This window comes from Lipotes vexillifer, unplaced genomic scaffold (genome assembly GCF_000442215.2).
Source record: "Lipotes vexillifer unplaced genomic scaffold, Lipotes_vexillifer_v1.1 scaffold5, whole genome shotgun sequence".
Taxonomy (NCBI): Eukaryota; Metazoa; Chordata; class Mammalia; order Artiodactyla; family Lipotidae; genus Lipotes; species Lipotes vexillifer.
The window spans coordinates 514,813-530,724 of record NW_006788592.1 but is presented as its reverse complement, the minus strand read 5'-3'; the positions used below and the strand labels follow the sequence as shown (position 1 = coordinate 530,724).

At 34.7% G+C, this 15,912-nt stretch overlaps 1 protein-coding gene across 1 annotated transcript in view; it reads left to right on the top strand.

Moving 5' to 3' along the window:
- Positions 1-15,912, top strand: part of KIF18A (kinesin family member 18A) — a 71,425-nt gene that overhangs the window by 21,503 nt on the left and 34,010 nt on the right. The window contains exons 10-11 of the mRNA XM_007461687.1: positions 3,564-3,728; positions 9,536-9,657. Coding sequence (XP_007461749.1) covers positions 3,564-3,728; positions 9,536-9,657 — 287 coding nt within the window. The remainder of the gene's footprint in view (positions 1-3,563; positions 3,729-9,535; positions 9,658-15,912) is intronic.

Sequence of the window (15,912 nt, the reverse complement as noted above, 5' to 3'; positions counted from 1 at the left end):
TAGTTGGAGCAATAAACTGATATAAAAATGACACAGCACTATATGATTGTGATGTAAGGAATAGTGCAGTAATAAAAACAGCTAATATTATTGAGCATTAGGTACATGCCAGACACTTTTCAAAGTCCTTTGCATGGGTTAATTCATTTAGTATTTATAACAAGCCTATGAGGTAGATCCTGTATTATCACCATTTGTGAGCAACAGAGATACTGAGAATTCAAGTAAGCTGTCTAGAGTTATACACCTAATTAATGTGGTTGAACCAATATTAAACTCTGGATGTCTGGCCTCAGTCTGCACTTTTAATCATTCTGCTATACTATAAGTACTTTAAGTGCTATAGCCATTCAAAGGAGAAAACAGTGGCTTCCAGTTGTTGTGGTGGAGAAAGGCTTCCTAGTGGAGAGATGAGATTTATACTGGGCGTTGCATGAGAATATTAGTGGGAAAAGAATAAAAGGAATAGTGTATTCAAATGAGGACACCAGTTTGACCAGAGCACAGCATATTTGTAGGTCAGTGTATGTGGAAGTACATAACTATACTCAACACTTCCTGCCAATTCCCACTGCTTTACCCATAGCAGATATCATTGATTGATTACAGCACTCTTTCTCTCTGAATCTGAAGTTGCCAGAGTTAACCACTATAAATAGATTGGAAATGGCACATGATATAAGACATATTTTGCCATATTGGGAATTAGTCAATTCCGGATAGAATAAAAGGCCAAATTGTGGAAGCTTTGGTTGCCAAGAATTATACGGTCTATTTGTTGCAGTCAAAAGGCAGTCTTTGAAGCAAATAAGTAGTGTATTATCAGCTTAGATTGCCATTTTTGAACATTAGAATATTAGTACAATTAGTAAGTTTGGTCTATTTAATCCCAAGCTAATTTAAATCATGATTATTTTACCCTGTTTTACTTACCCCATTGAATTGTGAATGTGCGTGCTTAGAAACATTAAGACATAGAGTAAGGAAATGGCTTTGGCTGATTTCTGTAATTTTTTTTCTGTTTTCATCTTTATTCTGCTTTTTTCAACCCACTTGCCTTTTCTGATATCTCACTTTTGGTCATTTCAATCCATGTTCCAATTCTTATAGCTATTCTTATGAGACTAAGAATAGCTAAGTCTAATAGCTAATGAGACTTACCTAAGCAATGAGAATAAAACCTCTTAAGTTTATTGGTTGTAAACTATTGAAAAACATAGAAAGATATCTAGAGGCTGAGTTTGTTCTCACAGAAGTGTCAAACTATAGTTTTACTAAACTGCTTGCTAGGTCTGTCTTGGACCCTCTCTGAAGAGGTTTACTCTCATAATTGCTGAAAGAATCTCACTGATTAAGCTATAAATGGTTCTTGAGTATGGACTCTGAGAGTAGTATTAAAGTGAAGTTCCGGGGTAATTTTATAGTCATATAAAGATAATACACAGGGCTTCCCTGGTGGCGCAGTGGTTGAGAGTCCGCCTGCCAATTCAGGGACACGGGTTCGTGCCCCGGTCCGGGAAGATCCCACATGCCGCGGAGCGGCTGGGCCCGTGAGCTATGGCCGCTGAGCCTGCGCGTCCGGAGCCTGTGCTCCGCAACGGAAGAGGCCACAACAGTGAGAGGCCCGCGTACCCCCAAAAAAAAAAAAAAAAAAAAAAAAGATAATACACAAATTATTTTCAGTGAAATAATCAGTTTACCATGTTAGCAGTCAGTTCTTTTGCACAAAGCAATAATAACACCTAAAGTTTAGAATTTCATGCTTATTCTCGCTCAAGACCTTTTATGTTATTCTGGAGATTTTGTTAATAAAATATGTAAAGCTTTTTTGAAACTTTAATGGGAAACAATTAACTTTAATGTCAGGGTTTAACATACATATTTTAGAATTTATTTCCAAACACTTACTTGGTATTTATTTCAGAACAGTAATTCAATAAGATTACCCTGATGGAAAATGTCCCCATGGAGAACCATCATAGAGTCTACATTTGATGAACATTAGAAGTACAAACTCAAAAAACATACCCTCTGGGATTTTTAGTCGGGATCTTTTGGAATTAAATATTGACTGCCATCAGACCCGCAGATCATGTCCTGCCCTGGTTTCTAAGACTACCTACAACATTTTTAAACATTAAAGGAAAATAAAGGTAGTTTGATATAATGCCTTCCTTCAGGCAGGTACAATACTTTTATGTTCATTTTTCAGATAAGGTGACTGAAGAGCCACTGAGATTGACTTGCCTAAGTTTTCACACCTGCTGAATAGCAGAATAAAGTCAAGAAGCCACATATCTTACCTTCTGTTGGATACCAGTGGCTCTAAACTATTCAGGTTTCAGGACCCCTGTCTGCTTTAAAATAAAATATTTAGGACCCCAAAGAGCTTTTGTTTATGTGGATTTCATCTACCAATATTCTATTAGAAATTTAAACTGAAATTTACAAAAATACATTATGTATTAGCTAACTTAAGAACAATCAATTACCCATTGCATGACAATGTAACACTTTAATGAAAAATAACTAATTATTTTCCAAAACAAAAAGAGGTAGTGAGAAGAGTGACATTATTACCTATTTTTGCAAATTTCTTTAATGGCTGGCTTTTCCTCAAAATGTCAACTTACTTTTTATAAAAGATAATAAGGAAGTAGAACTTAATCTCCTAAAGAGAGTAGGTTTTTAATCAAGTTAAAATGTAGTTCCTGCTCCTTTTTTCTTTTTTTTTTTTCATTTTTCACTTTTTTTCATAGGATGTGTTCATCCCTACTTCCAAAACCAGCTACAAGTGCTTGTTCTAATCTTTGGGGATCTGTTGTCTTAGGTCCAGCTATCACATCTGATGATTATTGAGTTTAGTGTCTCTTGGAAAATAGTCCAAAGAGGTCAAGCTGTTCTGGCCCACAGTGCCCATGATAGTGTGCAAGACCCTTGGGGTAAAAAACCAGAAGGCCAGTTTTGATCTTAATTCATGTGTAGGTAAAACACCGAAAATATTTGGACTATCCAGTATGTGTCCTGAACCAACCATCAGGCGAGATCAGATGTTTATGACACCTGGATATAAGCTCTCTTTTCTTTCATTGGCAACAGCCAGTCTAAAGGTCTTGTAGACAAAACCACAGCAATAGAATACTTTACTTCTTCACATCTTTCAAACTGAAGGAAAGACAAGAGCAGGACATGTATCTACTTTGTTTTGAGTAAGGAAATCATGGGATTTATCAGGCCTCACATGAACTTTCCAAATGCAACATTTAAAGGAATGTATTTTGGCAAAAAAAAAATAAAGTGATAGTCTTCAATTTGGCCATTGTATTTCTTAAAGTCATAAACTCTCAACATGTAATTTTATAAAAATGACTCACAACTCAATTTCCTGTTTTCCTGCAAGCAGTAGTATTGTGAGATTTCAAAGGGGAAATAGCTTTAGGTACAAAAGTATAGCCTAATTTAATAGACAACAATAGCACACTTAAAAGGAAATATACTACTGTACTAATATCACATACATCACGTATCATAAAAGGTTGACTATTAAATGCATTATTTTTCAGGCCACTTGCAAAAGAGATCATAGACTCGCAATGTTGAAAACTCGCCGCTGCTACCTGGAGAAGAAAAAGGAAGAGGAACTGAAGCAATTTGATGAGAATACTAATTGGCTCCATCGTGTGGAAACTGAAATGGGACTCTTAGGTCAAAATGGTCATATTCCAAAGGTACATATGTGTTTGTATATTCAGATTCATTTTCTAAGAACTGAGCTCCTTAAACCCATTGTCTTTGTTATTGAGTAAATATCTTTCATAAGACAACTTTTGGTCCATCTCCGGGAGATTTGACTCATTTTACTGTTTTTAACTGAATATACCTTCTGCCTCCCTGATTACCTATTAGATTTGCCTTTCTTATACTTTCAGAAGAGTAAAGTTACTTTTAAATGTTATTCTTAAGTGATTGCGTCCTTTTATGAGGAGCTCTTAAGTTAGAATGAAGTAATTCTATTTCAGACTGTACTTGAGATTTCATCATGTAGGTAATTTAAGTTTATTTTAATACTTGATATTTTGTGCAAAAATAGTTTTAAATGTGGTCAGCATTATTTGTATTATAGCTAAAGAAAGCCAGTTTGAAAGCTGTATGCATTTATGTTTATGTACTAAACTGAAGATATTTCACCTAGAATGGCAAAAGTTTATAAAGAGTAGCGATGGGTAATGATGGTTAATGGCTGAATCAGATCAGAATTGTGTTCAGCTACAATGTTACAGATAGTTTTCTCCCTTAACAATAGTAAGCTACAGAAGTATGCAGTTCATTCCTAATACAGTACCTCCCAAATGTCTTCAGTGTCATCATTATACTTTTCTTTTCATAGTTGTGATAACACTATTCCATCTTTAGTCTTGAGTTCACACTTAGGCCAGAAGAGGAATGAAAGAAAGGGGAGAGAGATATCTGTATTGGGGAAGCAGAAACTTTTCCAGAAATCCCTAACAGACATATCTGAATTGACTAGAATTGTCACGTGGCTATCCCTAGATACAGGGGAATCTGGAAGGGTGAGTGTTTTGCTGGACATATTATCATCCTGAACAAAATTAGAGTTCTCTTAATAAGAAAGAAGGGGAAAATTAATATGGAATAAGTAGCTAGCAAACAAACTGCTACAAAGTAACTAATTTTGATCTCTAAGTACCTAATACTTTAAAAGAACAACTTTTTTATACTCTTTTTTTAAAGGAAGAGTATCTAAAGTCTTTAATTTGATGATGCTCTTCTGAAAGTCTATATTATGTATCAGCTCTGAAATCTTAAAATTTCTAGAAAAGCATTAAACTGAAAATAAATACAGGTGAAATGGAGTATAAAATATCCAGTACAAATGAATGCAGCTAGTGATTGTTAATATTCAAAGATATCAATTTTTTGTTATAATTTAAAGATATTAGCCAATGCATCATGACTAGGGAAATCGATATAAATGTCCATCCTTTTAACACTGAAGCTCAGACTGAAGGGAGAGGAGACTAGCAGGGGTAGTGAATGATGACAGTTCAAGGTAGTAAAATTGGAGCAGTGAGCAGCAGATACCTTGTTTCCTAAGAAGAGGGCCAAAGATAAACAGAGACTAAATAGTTCTTTAGTGTGGAAATTCATTGAGGGCCAACCAACAGTTTAATCGACACTCAGCAGTCCTAGAAGTCTTCACAATATCTTGATGAAAGTATGCCAGCCAGTTAGTTCAGTAGATTGGGAATTAAGTGTAGTACAAAGCATACTTTAATGAGATTTTATAACTTAACTTAATTGACAAAGCACTTTAGAATATTAATATTCCCTATAGCAAGAATGTAAATATTGGAAAGAGGATAGACACTGGAGTTGAAGTGGTTGGTAATTCCATTATTTGATAGTTGTGTTGAATACTAACTCTAATAGTTGTGTTGAATACTAACTCTAACACTAACCATATAACTTGGGGCAAGTTGTTTAACTTCACTGTCTTAACTTCTCATCTTTAAAATATTTAAGGCATTATGAACTTAAATAAAATGCTGTATGCAAAGGCCTAGCACCACTTAATACATAATGAGTGGTTGATAAATAATTGTTTAATATTCTAAGCCACAACATCATAGACATCAATAACCAAAGAAAGGTGTGCACAAAAGGAACACAGTAGCATTAGCTGTATTATAAAATACATTTGCTATTTTTCCTCCAGAACAGTGTTTCTGACCTTTTTGGGTCATAGATGCCTTTGAGAATCTGATTAAAGAGCTATATATAGATCTTCTCCTAGATGGACGTTTGGGCGGGGTCACATTCATACAATTTTACTTTTTTTTTTTTTTTTGGTCATTTTTTCCATTAATACAACATTAAGAATATCTGCTCTAGAAGAAAACTAAAGTGCACTTATTTTAAAATGCCATATTCCTCTTAAGATTACATAATGGACATATTTACATGACTTAAAAGGAATAAGCAAAAAAAAACAATGATTAATCAGTAAACTATAATAGGGATTAACTAGGCTTTCAAATGGTAACGTCTGAAATTCCATGCTTGATCTGAGAATCTAAAGCTGTAGAGGCCCATCATAGAATGCAACAGCCTCCATCAAAATACCTGTCAGGGTCCCCAAGCCACAGTCTGGATATGTTTTCAGAGAAAACAGCTGATATCCTGGCCAAAGGAGTATTTCTCACTCAGTGCGCAAGAGCTGTTTCTCTTGAAAAGGTAGCAGATGTTGAATGTTTATAGTAGTTTTTGGTTTGTTTCACTTATATTTGTCATGTTTCACTTATTTGTTAGAGACTATGTATATCTAAAGAAGTCTTATTCTCAAGATGATCATTGTCAGAATGACATAAAATAACAAGTATTTTGGTTAGTTTTCTTTACTATTACTTACGGCCATGATGTTCTAATAGAATATTTAGCCATTCTAGTGAGCAAAAACTTTCTCATGAAGGGTCTAAAAAATGTTTTTGGCATATGGTAAAATATAACATAAAATTTACCAGTTTTAGGTGTACAGTTCAAGTGGCATTATATTCATAAAAAGAATTAATAGATATACATTTAAAAATGTTATTTTCATCTCTCAATAGCTTTGCTTAATTTACATTATACTTATAATCTAGTACATTTGTGTAATCAGCAGTCTAAAATATAGCCTAACTCCAACTAGAGGAGTACTTAAGAACTTTTTAATATTAAAAGAAGCAAAAAAATCAATTGTAGATATTTACTAGTTTGCCTTTGTTTTCCCATATTTATCTTAAGCTCCCAATTTTTAAAATGGTACAGTATTCTTTTTAGTAGTATTATTATTGCTTTTTTTTTTTTTTGGCTACTTAGTAGCATTTATAAAGTTAATATTGTTCAGGTTATTTTCAATAAATTTAAATTTTTTCACCATGGTCAAATCTAATTTTTCTAATAATCTGTCTTCTATTACTCTTTTAAGCAGGACTTTTCACACCTGAATATGAATCTGGAATTGATTTTTTAATTCTTGTTTTTTAATTAATTTTATTGTGAATAATTTTAAAAAATTAAAATTAAAATTGTTTCCATTCCCATCACCCTAATCCCACTCTCAATTTTTTTTTCCTGTGGATATTTTCACAGCTGAAACAGTTATCTATGTATAAGCCATTATTTCTTACATAAACAAACTGAGACATAACTTTGTGAAAAGATTTATCCACAGTTGTACAACTCTGGACAGAGATCCAGTACTGCGACTTTCAAATTGCTGCCCTTTTTTCTATACCCTCCTGCATTATCTACCTCTTAACCTCATGAATTTATCCACTTCTCTGTATCTCCCCTGCCACTACCCTAATTCAGCCCCCATTATTGGACTGGTACATTTTGACCTTTATGCTTCCATTCATATTCTACTGCAATTCATTCTCTCTACTGCAAGCAAAATGAGCTTTCTAAAAGGTAACTCCGATCGTATCACTCTTCAGTACTTTATCCCTAATGTAAACTCTATTATGATTTCCCAGGTCTGGCATGGCACCTGAAGACCTTTCACATTTTATATATTACCTCTCACTATATTCTTACTTCAGCTATTACTAACCTCCCCGTAGCTCTCATAATAGGCTATGCGTTTCCAATCAGATTCAGTCATTAGTGTATCAAAACAAGAAAAAGATTCAAATTGTAAACTTGGTTTTTCAAAGACAACAAACTAGCCAAGAACTATTATTGAGTAAAATAATTATACAATCAAGGCTTATCTCCTTAAGAGTGGTGCAAGAAGATAAAACAATAAGATTAGCAGAGGGAGGAAATAAAGAAGGGTTTGTTTTTTTTTTTAAGAGAAAAGGTGGAATATTTGACAAGCATGTTCATATTTGTAGGGTCGTTGAATTTTTTGACTGGAAAAGACTAAAGAGATCATCTAGGCAAGCTCTTAAATTTTAGTCAAGTAAACTGATCTCCATAAAGACCATATTTTGGGTTCCAGGTAGCATTTGTGTCATAGTTGAGCCATCTCTAAAATCATCTGATTCATAGGCCAGTGCTCTAACCATATCATCCTGACTCCCTAAAGAGAGTTTGCTCTAAAATACTTGCTGTATTTCTTGAAATATAATTATGAATCATGTGAATAAACTACCCCCAACTTTACTATATCTCAGACACGTAGAATTACATTGTTTCCCTGTCATAGTGCCCACCACTAGCTTAGGAAGTATTACAAAAAAGAAAAAGAAAAAAATAACTTTAAGCTTACAGAGAATCAGTGGCCAACTGCAGGTTGGGAAGGAGTATTGAAAACCTAAAATGGATTATGGGAATTATCTGTAGGAAGTTTCTAGGTACAGCTCCCTTGCTTATAGGATTTTTGTCTCAGCCCCTTACAATGTCCAAAATATTTCACTCCGTTTTATTTTATTAACTAAAATTTTTCCAATTTAAGATTCTGAGAATGCTACTGGATTATTACCATTCATACTTTAGTGTATCCACTTAGCTGACATTTTCCATACTTAAGGTTTAGTAGATTTGAGAAAAGATAAGTAATTTTAGGTGGTAGATTAGAGAACATTTGGGCATATGCACATAAGGGAGCGTACGAAAACTTTTTTACACTTTTGGCCTAGAATGAAGCTTATACCAAGACTGGGTGAAGGTAAGAATTTTTTATTTTTTTTTGGCCACACCTCGCGGAATGTGGGATCTTAACTCTCCAAGCAGGGATCAAACCTATGCCCCCTGCTGTGGAAGCATGGAGCCCTAACCACTGGACTGCCAGGGAATTACCCATGAGATTTTTTTTTTTTTTGTGGTACGCGGGCCTCTCACTGTTGTGGCCTCTCCCGTTGCGGAGCACAGGCTCTGGACGCGCAGGCTCAGCGGCCATGGCTCACGGGCCCAGCCACTCCGCGGCATGGGGGATCTTCCCGGACCGGGGCACAAGCCCGCGTCCCCTGCATCGGCAGGCAGACTCTCAACCACTGTGCCACCAGGGAAGCCCCCCAAGAGGTTTTTATTGTATGAAACTTTTATGTATTGACATAGCCCCTGTCCTGGTGGTGTACCTTACATTCTAATATGGAGAATCTATGAACAAATAAATAAATGGAATTGTTACTAATCAGTGCCGTGGCAGAAACAATCAGGGGTGGAGAATGTCCATCTTTAAATGTAAAGCTTAGGGAAAGCCTCCCTGAAGAAGTGACATTTAAGCAAAAATGGGCCATATTCATGTACTTTCAAAGTATTATGAACAAGTTGGATGGACCAAGAAACTGTCACTATAGTAAAATTTGTTCTGAGTTCCTGAAGTTCAGTTTCTGAGGAAATTTGAAACTTGTAAGTCATAGGCCACCTGTACCAGAACACTTGTTTTTCAAATTGTTCCTAAACATACCACTTCATATTTTTAAGAATTAAAACTATTGACACCAATATAAAATAAGTTTTATTAAAATTGATTTAATTTTAACACTTATAAATGAATCTGAGGTATAGTGTGTATTGTTTTCCCCAGGAACTCAATAAAGAACTTCATTGCCACCATTTGCACCTCCAGAACAAAGATTTGAAAGCACAAATTAAACATATGATGGATCTAGCTTGTCTTCAAGAACAGCAGCACAGGCAGACGGAGGCGTAAGTACATGGATTTACCTGTTCTAAAAATTTTAATACTATAGACCTAAGGAACCTGAAGCATAGAAGTTTAGTTTTCTATTGCCAGAAATTTTAATTTTATCCAGTACAAGGTACATATTTTTTTTTAAGTGTCTGCCAGCATCAGAAATCATGCAGAGTTAGTAAACACCAAGAAAGTATAAAGGATGTTGTTCTTCTCCTCTAAGTTTTTATAGTGCTTTATAGTTTTGAAAACATTTTTTTTTAATTTATTATTTAATTTATTATTTTTATGTAATATATGTCATGTAATACAAAATTTCAAAGATGCCTCTACAGTGAAAAAGAGTCTGTCTTCTACCTGTCCTCTAGCCATCCTTGTCCCCTCCTAGAAACTACTACTATTAATACCAACTGAATTTTTAAGTAGACAGTTTTTAAGCATTTGTAATTCCAGAATGATTTTTTGCTATCATTAAAATGAAGTTATTAAAACTGTATATTTTTTAACATCATGTCCCAAGTTTTAAGTGATGCTATAGTAGCTCTTTCATGCTCTCTCTACTAACTCAATAGTAACACCTTTTAATTTTTGAAACGTAATAGTAAAAAAGTATAACTTGATGTTTTATTTTTATTACCTTGGATATGTCAGTCAACTCCTTAGGTGTCACTTTCATGCTCTGTAAAAATGAGAAATTTATTTCTCTAAGGGCTTTCTGCCAATCTAAAATTCTACTGGAGTTCTTCTAGTGTTCTCAAATACCTGGTAATTAATTTTCCATACTTTTGATTTAAAGGAAATTATATTAGCATAGTTATTTTTTAAAAGAATAAGAAAAAGGGAAGGAAAAACTTTAGGGAAATATCCTGTGGATAGAAGCTCACCCTGCTCTCCCCATACTTTCTATATTTATACCTAGAGTATACATTGAACATTCATTTACTTGTACTCACACCACCTGCAAGAGTTAAAGTTATCAAAGAAACATTAATTTATTTTGACCATACTGTATTTGATATACCATACAAATAGATTAATATATTTAAGATACATTTTTGCCTCAAAATGGGCAAAAAGATTTCTAACTTTGAAAATTGGTGAACCAGAGCATTACAGAGGCAATACAATATAGTAGAAAGAGTATGAGTTTTAGAGTTGGTCTTGAATTCTAGATTATATGAGCACTATAACCTTGCATAAATTATTTTACCTCACTAACCCTTAGTTTTCTTATATGTTAAATTATAATACTTTCCTTATAACAATTTTAAAAGGATTAAATGACAAAAAATAATGGGTGTGATGAACTGTCTTAGCCTGAGCTTATAGAGTGGAAACAAACCAAAAAAAAGATTTAGTATATATTCAGAGTGCTGAAAGAAAAAAATTTTCAACCAAGAAGACTACCTCGCAAAGTTATCATTCAGAATTGAAGAAGAAATAAAAGAGTTTTCCATACAAGCAAGAGCTAAAGGAGTTCATCAATCACTTATAAAGCTAGTATGAAGGTTAAAAGAAGAAAGTAGTAAAAATAACTAACTACAATAACTCCTTAAGGAATAAACAAGTTAAAAAGATATAAAATATAACGTCAAAAACGTAAAATGTGGTGGGGGATGAAAACGTAGACCTTCAGAATGCATTCAAACTTAAGTGGCTACCAGCTTTAAATAGAATGTTATAAATTTGTTGTTATATGTAAGCCTCATGGAAACTTCCAAGCAAAAACCTATAGTAGAGGGCTTCCCTGGTGGTGCAGTGGTTGAGAGTCCACCTGCTGATGCAGGGGACACGGGTTCGTACCCCAGTCCGGGAAGATCCCACATGCCACGGAGCGGCTGGGCCCGTGAGCCATGGCCGCTGAGCCTGCGCATCCGGAGCCTGTGCTCCGCAATGGGAGAGGCCACAACAGTGAGAGGCCCTCGTACCACAAAAAAACCTAGAGTAGATGCACAAAAAATAATAAGAAAGGACTTAAGCATGCCACTAAAGACAGTCATCAAACCACAAAGGAAGAGAACAAGAAAAGAAAGGAATGGAGGAACTACCAAACAGCCAAAAAAGAATTAATAAAATAGCAGTAAGTACATACCTGTTAATAATTACTTTACATGTAAATGTACTAAATGCTCCAATCGAAAGACAGAGTGGCTGAATGGATATAAAAACAAGCCCCATCTATATGCTGCCTACAAGAGACTCATTTCAGACATAAAGACAGTTCACGGACTGAAAGTTAAGAGATGGAAAAAGGTATCCCATGCAAATGGAAACCAAAAGAAAGCTGGGGTAGCTATACTTATATCAGACAAAATAGGTTTTAAAACAAAGACTGTAATAAGAGACAAAGATTGGCATTGCATAATGATAAAGGAGGTCAATCCAACAAGAGGATATAACATTTGTAAATATTTATGCACCTGACATAGGAGAACCTAAATATATAAAGCAAATATTAACAGACATAATGAGAAATAGACAGCAATACAGTAAGAATAAGGGACTTTCATACCCCACTCACATCAATGGATGGGTCATCCAGACAGAAAATCAATAAGGAAGCATCTTCCTTAAACAACATGTTACACTAGACAAACTTTACAGATATATACAGAACATTCCATACAAAAGCCACTGAATATACATTCTTCTAAACTGCACATGTGACATTCTCCAGGATAGATCATATCTTAGGCCACAAAATAAGTCTTAACAGATCTAAGAAGATTGAAATCATATTAAGCATATTTTCTGACCACAGTGGTATAAAACTAGAAATGATTCCAAAAAGAAAACTGGAAAATTTACAAATAAGTGATTAAACAACATGCTGCTGAACAACCAGTTCATCAAAGAAGAAATCAAAAGCAAAATCAAAAAATAGACAAACAGAAAAACAAGAATAAAGCCCAAAGTTAGTAGTGGGAAGGAAATAGCACAGATTGGAGCAGAAATAAGTGAAATAGAGACTAAAATACAACAGAAAAGATCAATGAAACCAAGAGCTGCTTCTTTGAAAAGATAAAATTGACAAACCTTTATCTAGACTCATGGAGAAAGACAGAGAGAAGGCTCAGATAAATAAAATCAGAAGTGAAAGTGGAGATGTTACAACTGATACTACACAAATACAGAGGATCCTTAGAGACTACTACAATTATATAGCAACAAATTGGACAACCTAGAAATGGATAAATTGCTAGAAATATACAACCTACCAAGACTGAATCATGAAGAAATAAGAAATCTGAACAGACCAATTACTAGTAAGGAGATTGAATTAGTACTTAAAAACCTTCCTACAAGCAAAAGTTCAGGACCAGATGGCTTTACTGGTTAATTCTATCAAACATTCAAAGAAAAGTTAATACCAATTCTTCTCAAACTCTTTCAATTAAAAAATAGAAGAGGAGGGAACACTTCCAAACTCATTTATAGGCTAGCTTTACCCTGACACCAAAGCCAGACAGGGATAGAACAAGAGAAGAAAATTTCAGGCCAGTATCCCTGATGAACATAGATGCAAAAATCCTCAACAAAATATTAGCAAACCAAATTGACCAATACAATACTTTAAAAGGATCATACACCACAATCAAGTGGGGTTTATTCCAGAGATGCAAGGATGGTTCAGCATCTGCAAATCAATCAGTGTGATAACAAAATGAAGGATAAGGCATCATGTGATCATCTCAATAGATGCAGGAAAAGCATGTGACAAAATTTAATATCCATTTATGATTAAACTTGCAACAAAGTGATTATAGAGGGAACATACCTCAACATAATAAAGACCATATATGACATGCCAACAGCTAACATCATACTCAGTGGTGAAAAGCTGAAAAGCTTTTCTCTAAGATCAGGAAAGAAGACAAAGATGCCCACTCTTACCACTTTTATTCAACATGTACACACTACTGTATATAAAATAGATAACTAATAACCTACTGTATATCACAGGGAACTCTACTCAATGTTCTGTAATGACCTACATGGGAAAAGAATCTAAAAAAGAGTAGATATATGTATATGTATAAATCATTCACTTTGCTGTACAGCAGAAACTAACACAACATTTTAAATCAACTATACCCCAATAAAAATTAACTTAAAAAAACAATAGTATTAGAAGTCCCAGCCACAGCAGTCAGACAAGAAAAAGAAATAAAAGGCATCTAAATTCAAAAGGAAGGAGTAAAACTGTCACTTTTGCCAATGACATGATATTATATACAGAAAACTCTGAAGACACAACCAAAAAACTATTAGAATAAACAAATTCAGTAAAGTTGCAGGATACAAAAATCAATATACAGAAATGTGTTGTGTTTCTATACACTAATAGCAAACTATCAAAAAGGAAATTGAGAAAACAATTCCATTTACAATTGCACCAAAAAGAATAAAATACCTAGGAATAAATTTAACCAAGGAGGGGAAAGACCTGTACACTGAAAACTATAAGACATTCATGAAAGAAATTGAAGAAGACACAAATAAATGGAAATATATTCCATGCTTATGGATTGGAAGAATTAGTATTGTTACAATGTCCATACTACCCAAAGTAATCTACAGATTTAGAACAATCCCTATCAATACTCAATGGCATTTTTCACAGAACTAGAACAAACAATTCTAAAATTTGTGTGGAACCACAAAAGTCTCCAAATAACCAAAACATTCTTGAGAAAGACAAAGTGTGAGGGACCACACTCCCAATTTAAAACTATACTACAAAGCAATAGTAATTAAAACAGTATAGTACTGGCACAAAAGCAGACACATAGATCAATGGAACAGAATAGAGAGCCCAGAAATAATCCCATGCATATATGGTCAATTAATTTACAACAAAGGTGCCAAGAATATACAATAGGGAATGGATAGTCTCTTCAATAAATGGTGCTGGGAAAAGTGCACAGCAACCAGCCAAAGAATATCTTACACCATACACAAAATTGTATTAACTCAAAATAGATTAAAAACTTGTACATAAGGTCTGAAACCATTAAACCCTGAGTAGAAAACATAGGCAGGTAAAAATAATTGTCATATAATACAGCAGTTCCACTTCTGGGTATTTATTCAAAGAAAATGAAAACACTAACACAAAATATAAAGCACACCTGTGTTCATTGCTACAAAAACAAAACCCAAGTTTATAGATACAGAGAACAGATTATACAGGTTGGTGGTGGGGTGTTGGGGGCAGGGATGGGGAATTGGTCAAGGGAGTCACAAAGTACAAACTTGCAGTTATTAAGTAAATCATGGAGATGTAATGTACAGCATGGCAACTATGGTTAATAATACTGTACTGCATATTTGAAAGTTGCCAAGAAAGTAGATCTTAAACTTTCTCATCAGAAGAAAAAGAATTCTGTGACAGATGTTAACTAGACTTATTGTGATGATCATTTTGCAATATATACCAATATTGAGTCCAAAAACTTAAAAATAAATGAATGAATGCATAAATACATACAAACATACATACATGCACACATACATACATAAATAACGTATGTCCTGGGTCCCTGAAACCACCTCCATGTTTGATAATTTACTAGGATGACTCACAGAACCCATCGTATAGTTGACTCCATAGTTATGATTTATTAGAGTAAAAGCATACAAAACAAAATCAGCAAAAGGCAAAGGTGAATGGGGCAAAGAACAAAGGAAACCAGTTAGTTGTAAGCTTTCAAGTGTCCTCATCCAGTGGACCCACACAGTTGTGCTTAAGTTCTCCAGAAAAAAGTTGTAATGACCCATGTGAAATGATGTCTACTTTGGAATCTCGTTAGGCTGACACTTAGTGTCCTGGATTTTTATTGGGAGCTGGTTGAATAGGCGCCCTGTGCCTAGCAGGGTGAATCAAAATTCTAGACTTTCTAAAAGGAAAGCAGTTGTAAAAAACTGTTTTTAGGGGCTTCCATGGTGGCACAGTGGTTGGGAGTCAGCCTGCCGATGCAGGGGACACGGGTTCGTGCCCTGGTCCGGGAAGGTCCCACATGCCACAGAGCGGCTGGGCCCGTGAGCCATGGCCGTTGAGCCTGTGCGTCCGGAGCCTGTGCTCTGCGACGGGAGGGGCCACAACGGTGAGAGGCCCGTGTACCGCAAAAAAAAAAAAAATTAAAAAAAACTGTTTTTATTGACTTTCTGATTAATGACTTTTCCCTCCAGTTGTTACCTAAGTGGCTTAAATGGCATACTCCCCACTATCACCAAAAAGAAAAATGTCACAGACTATTTATTTGTAC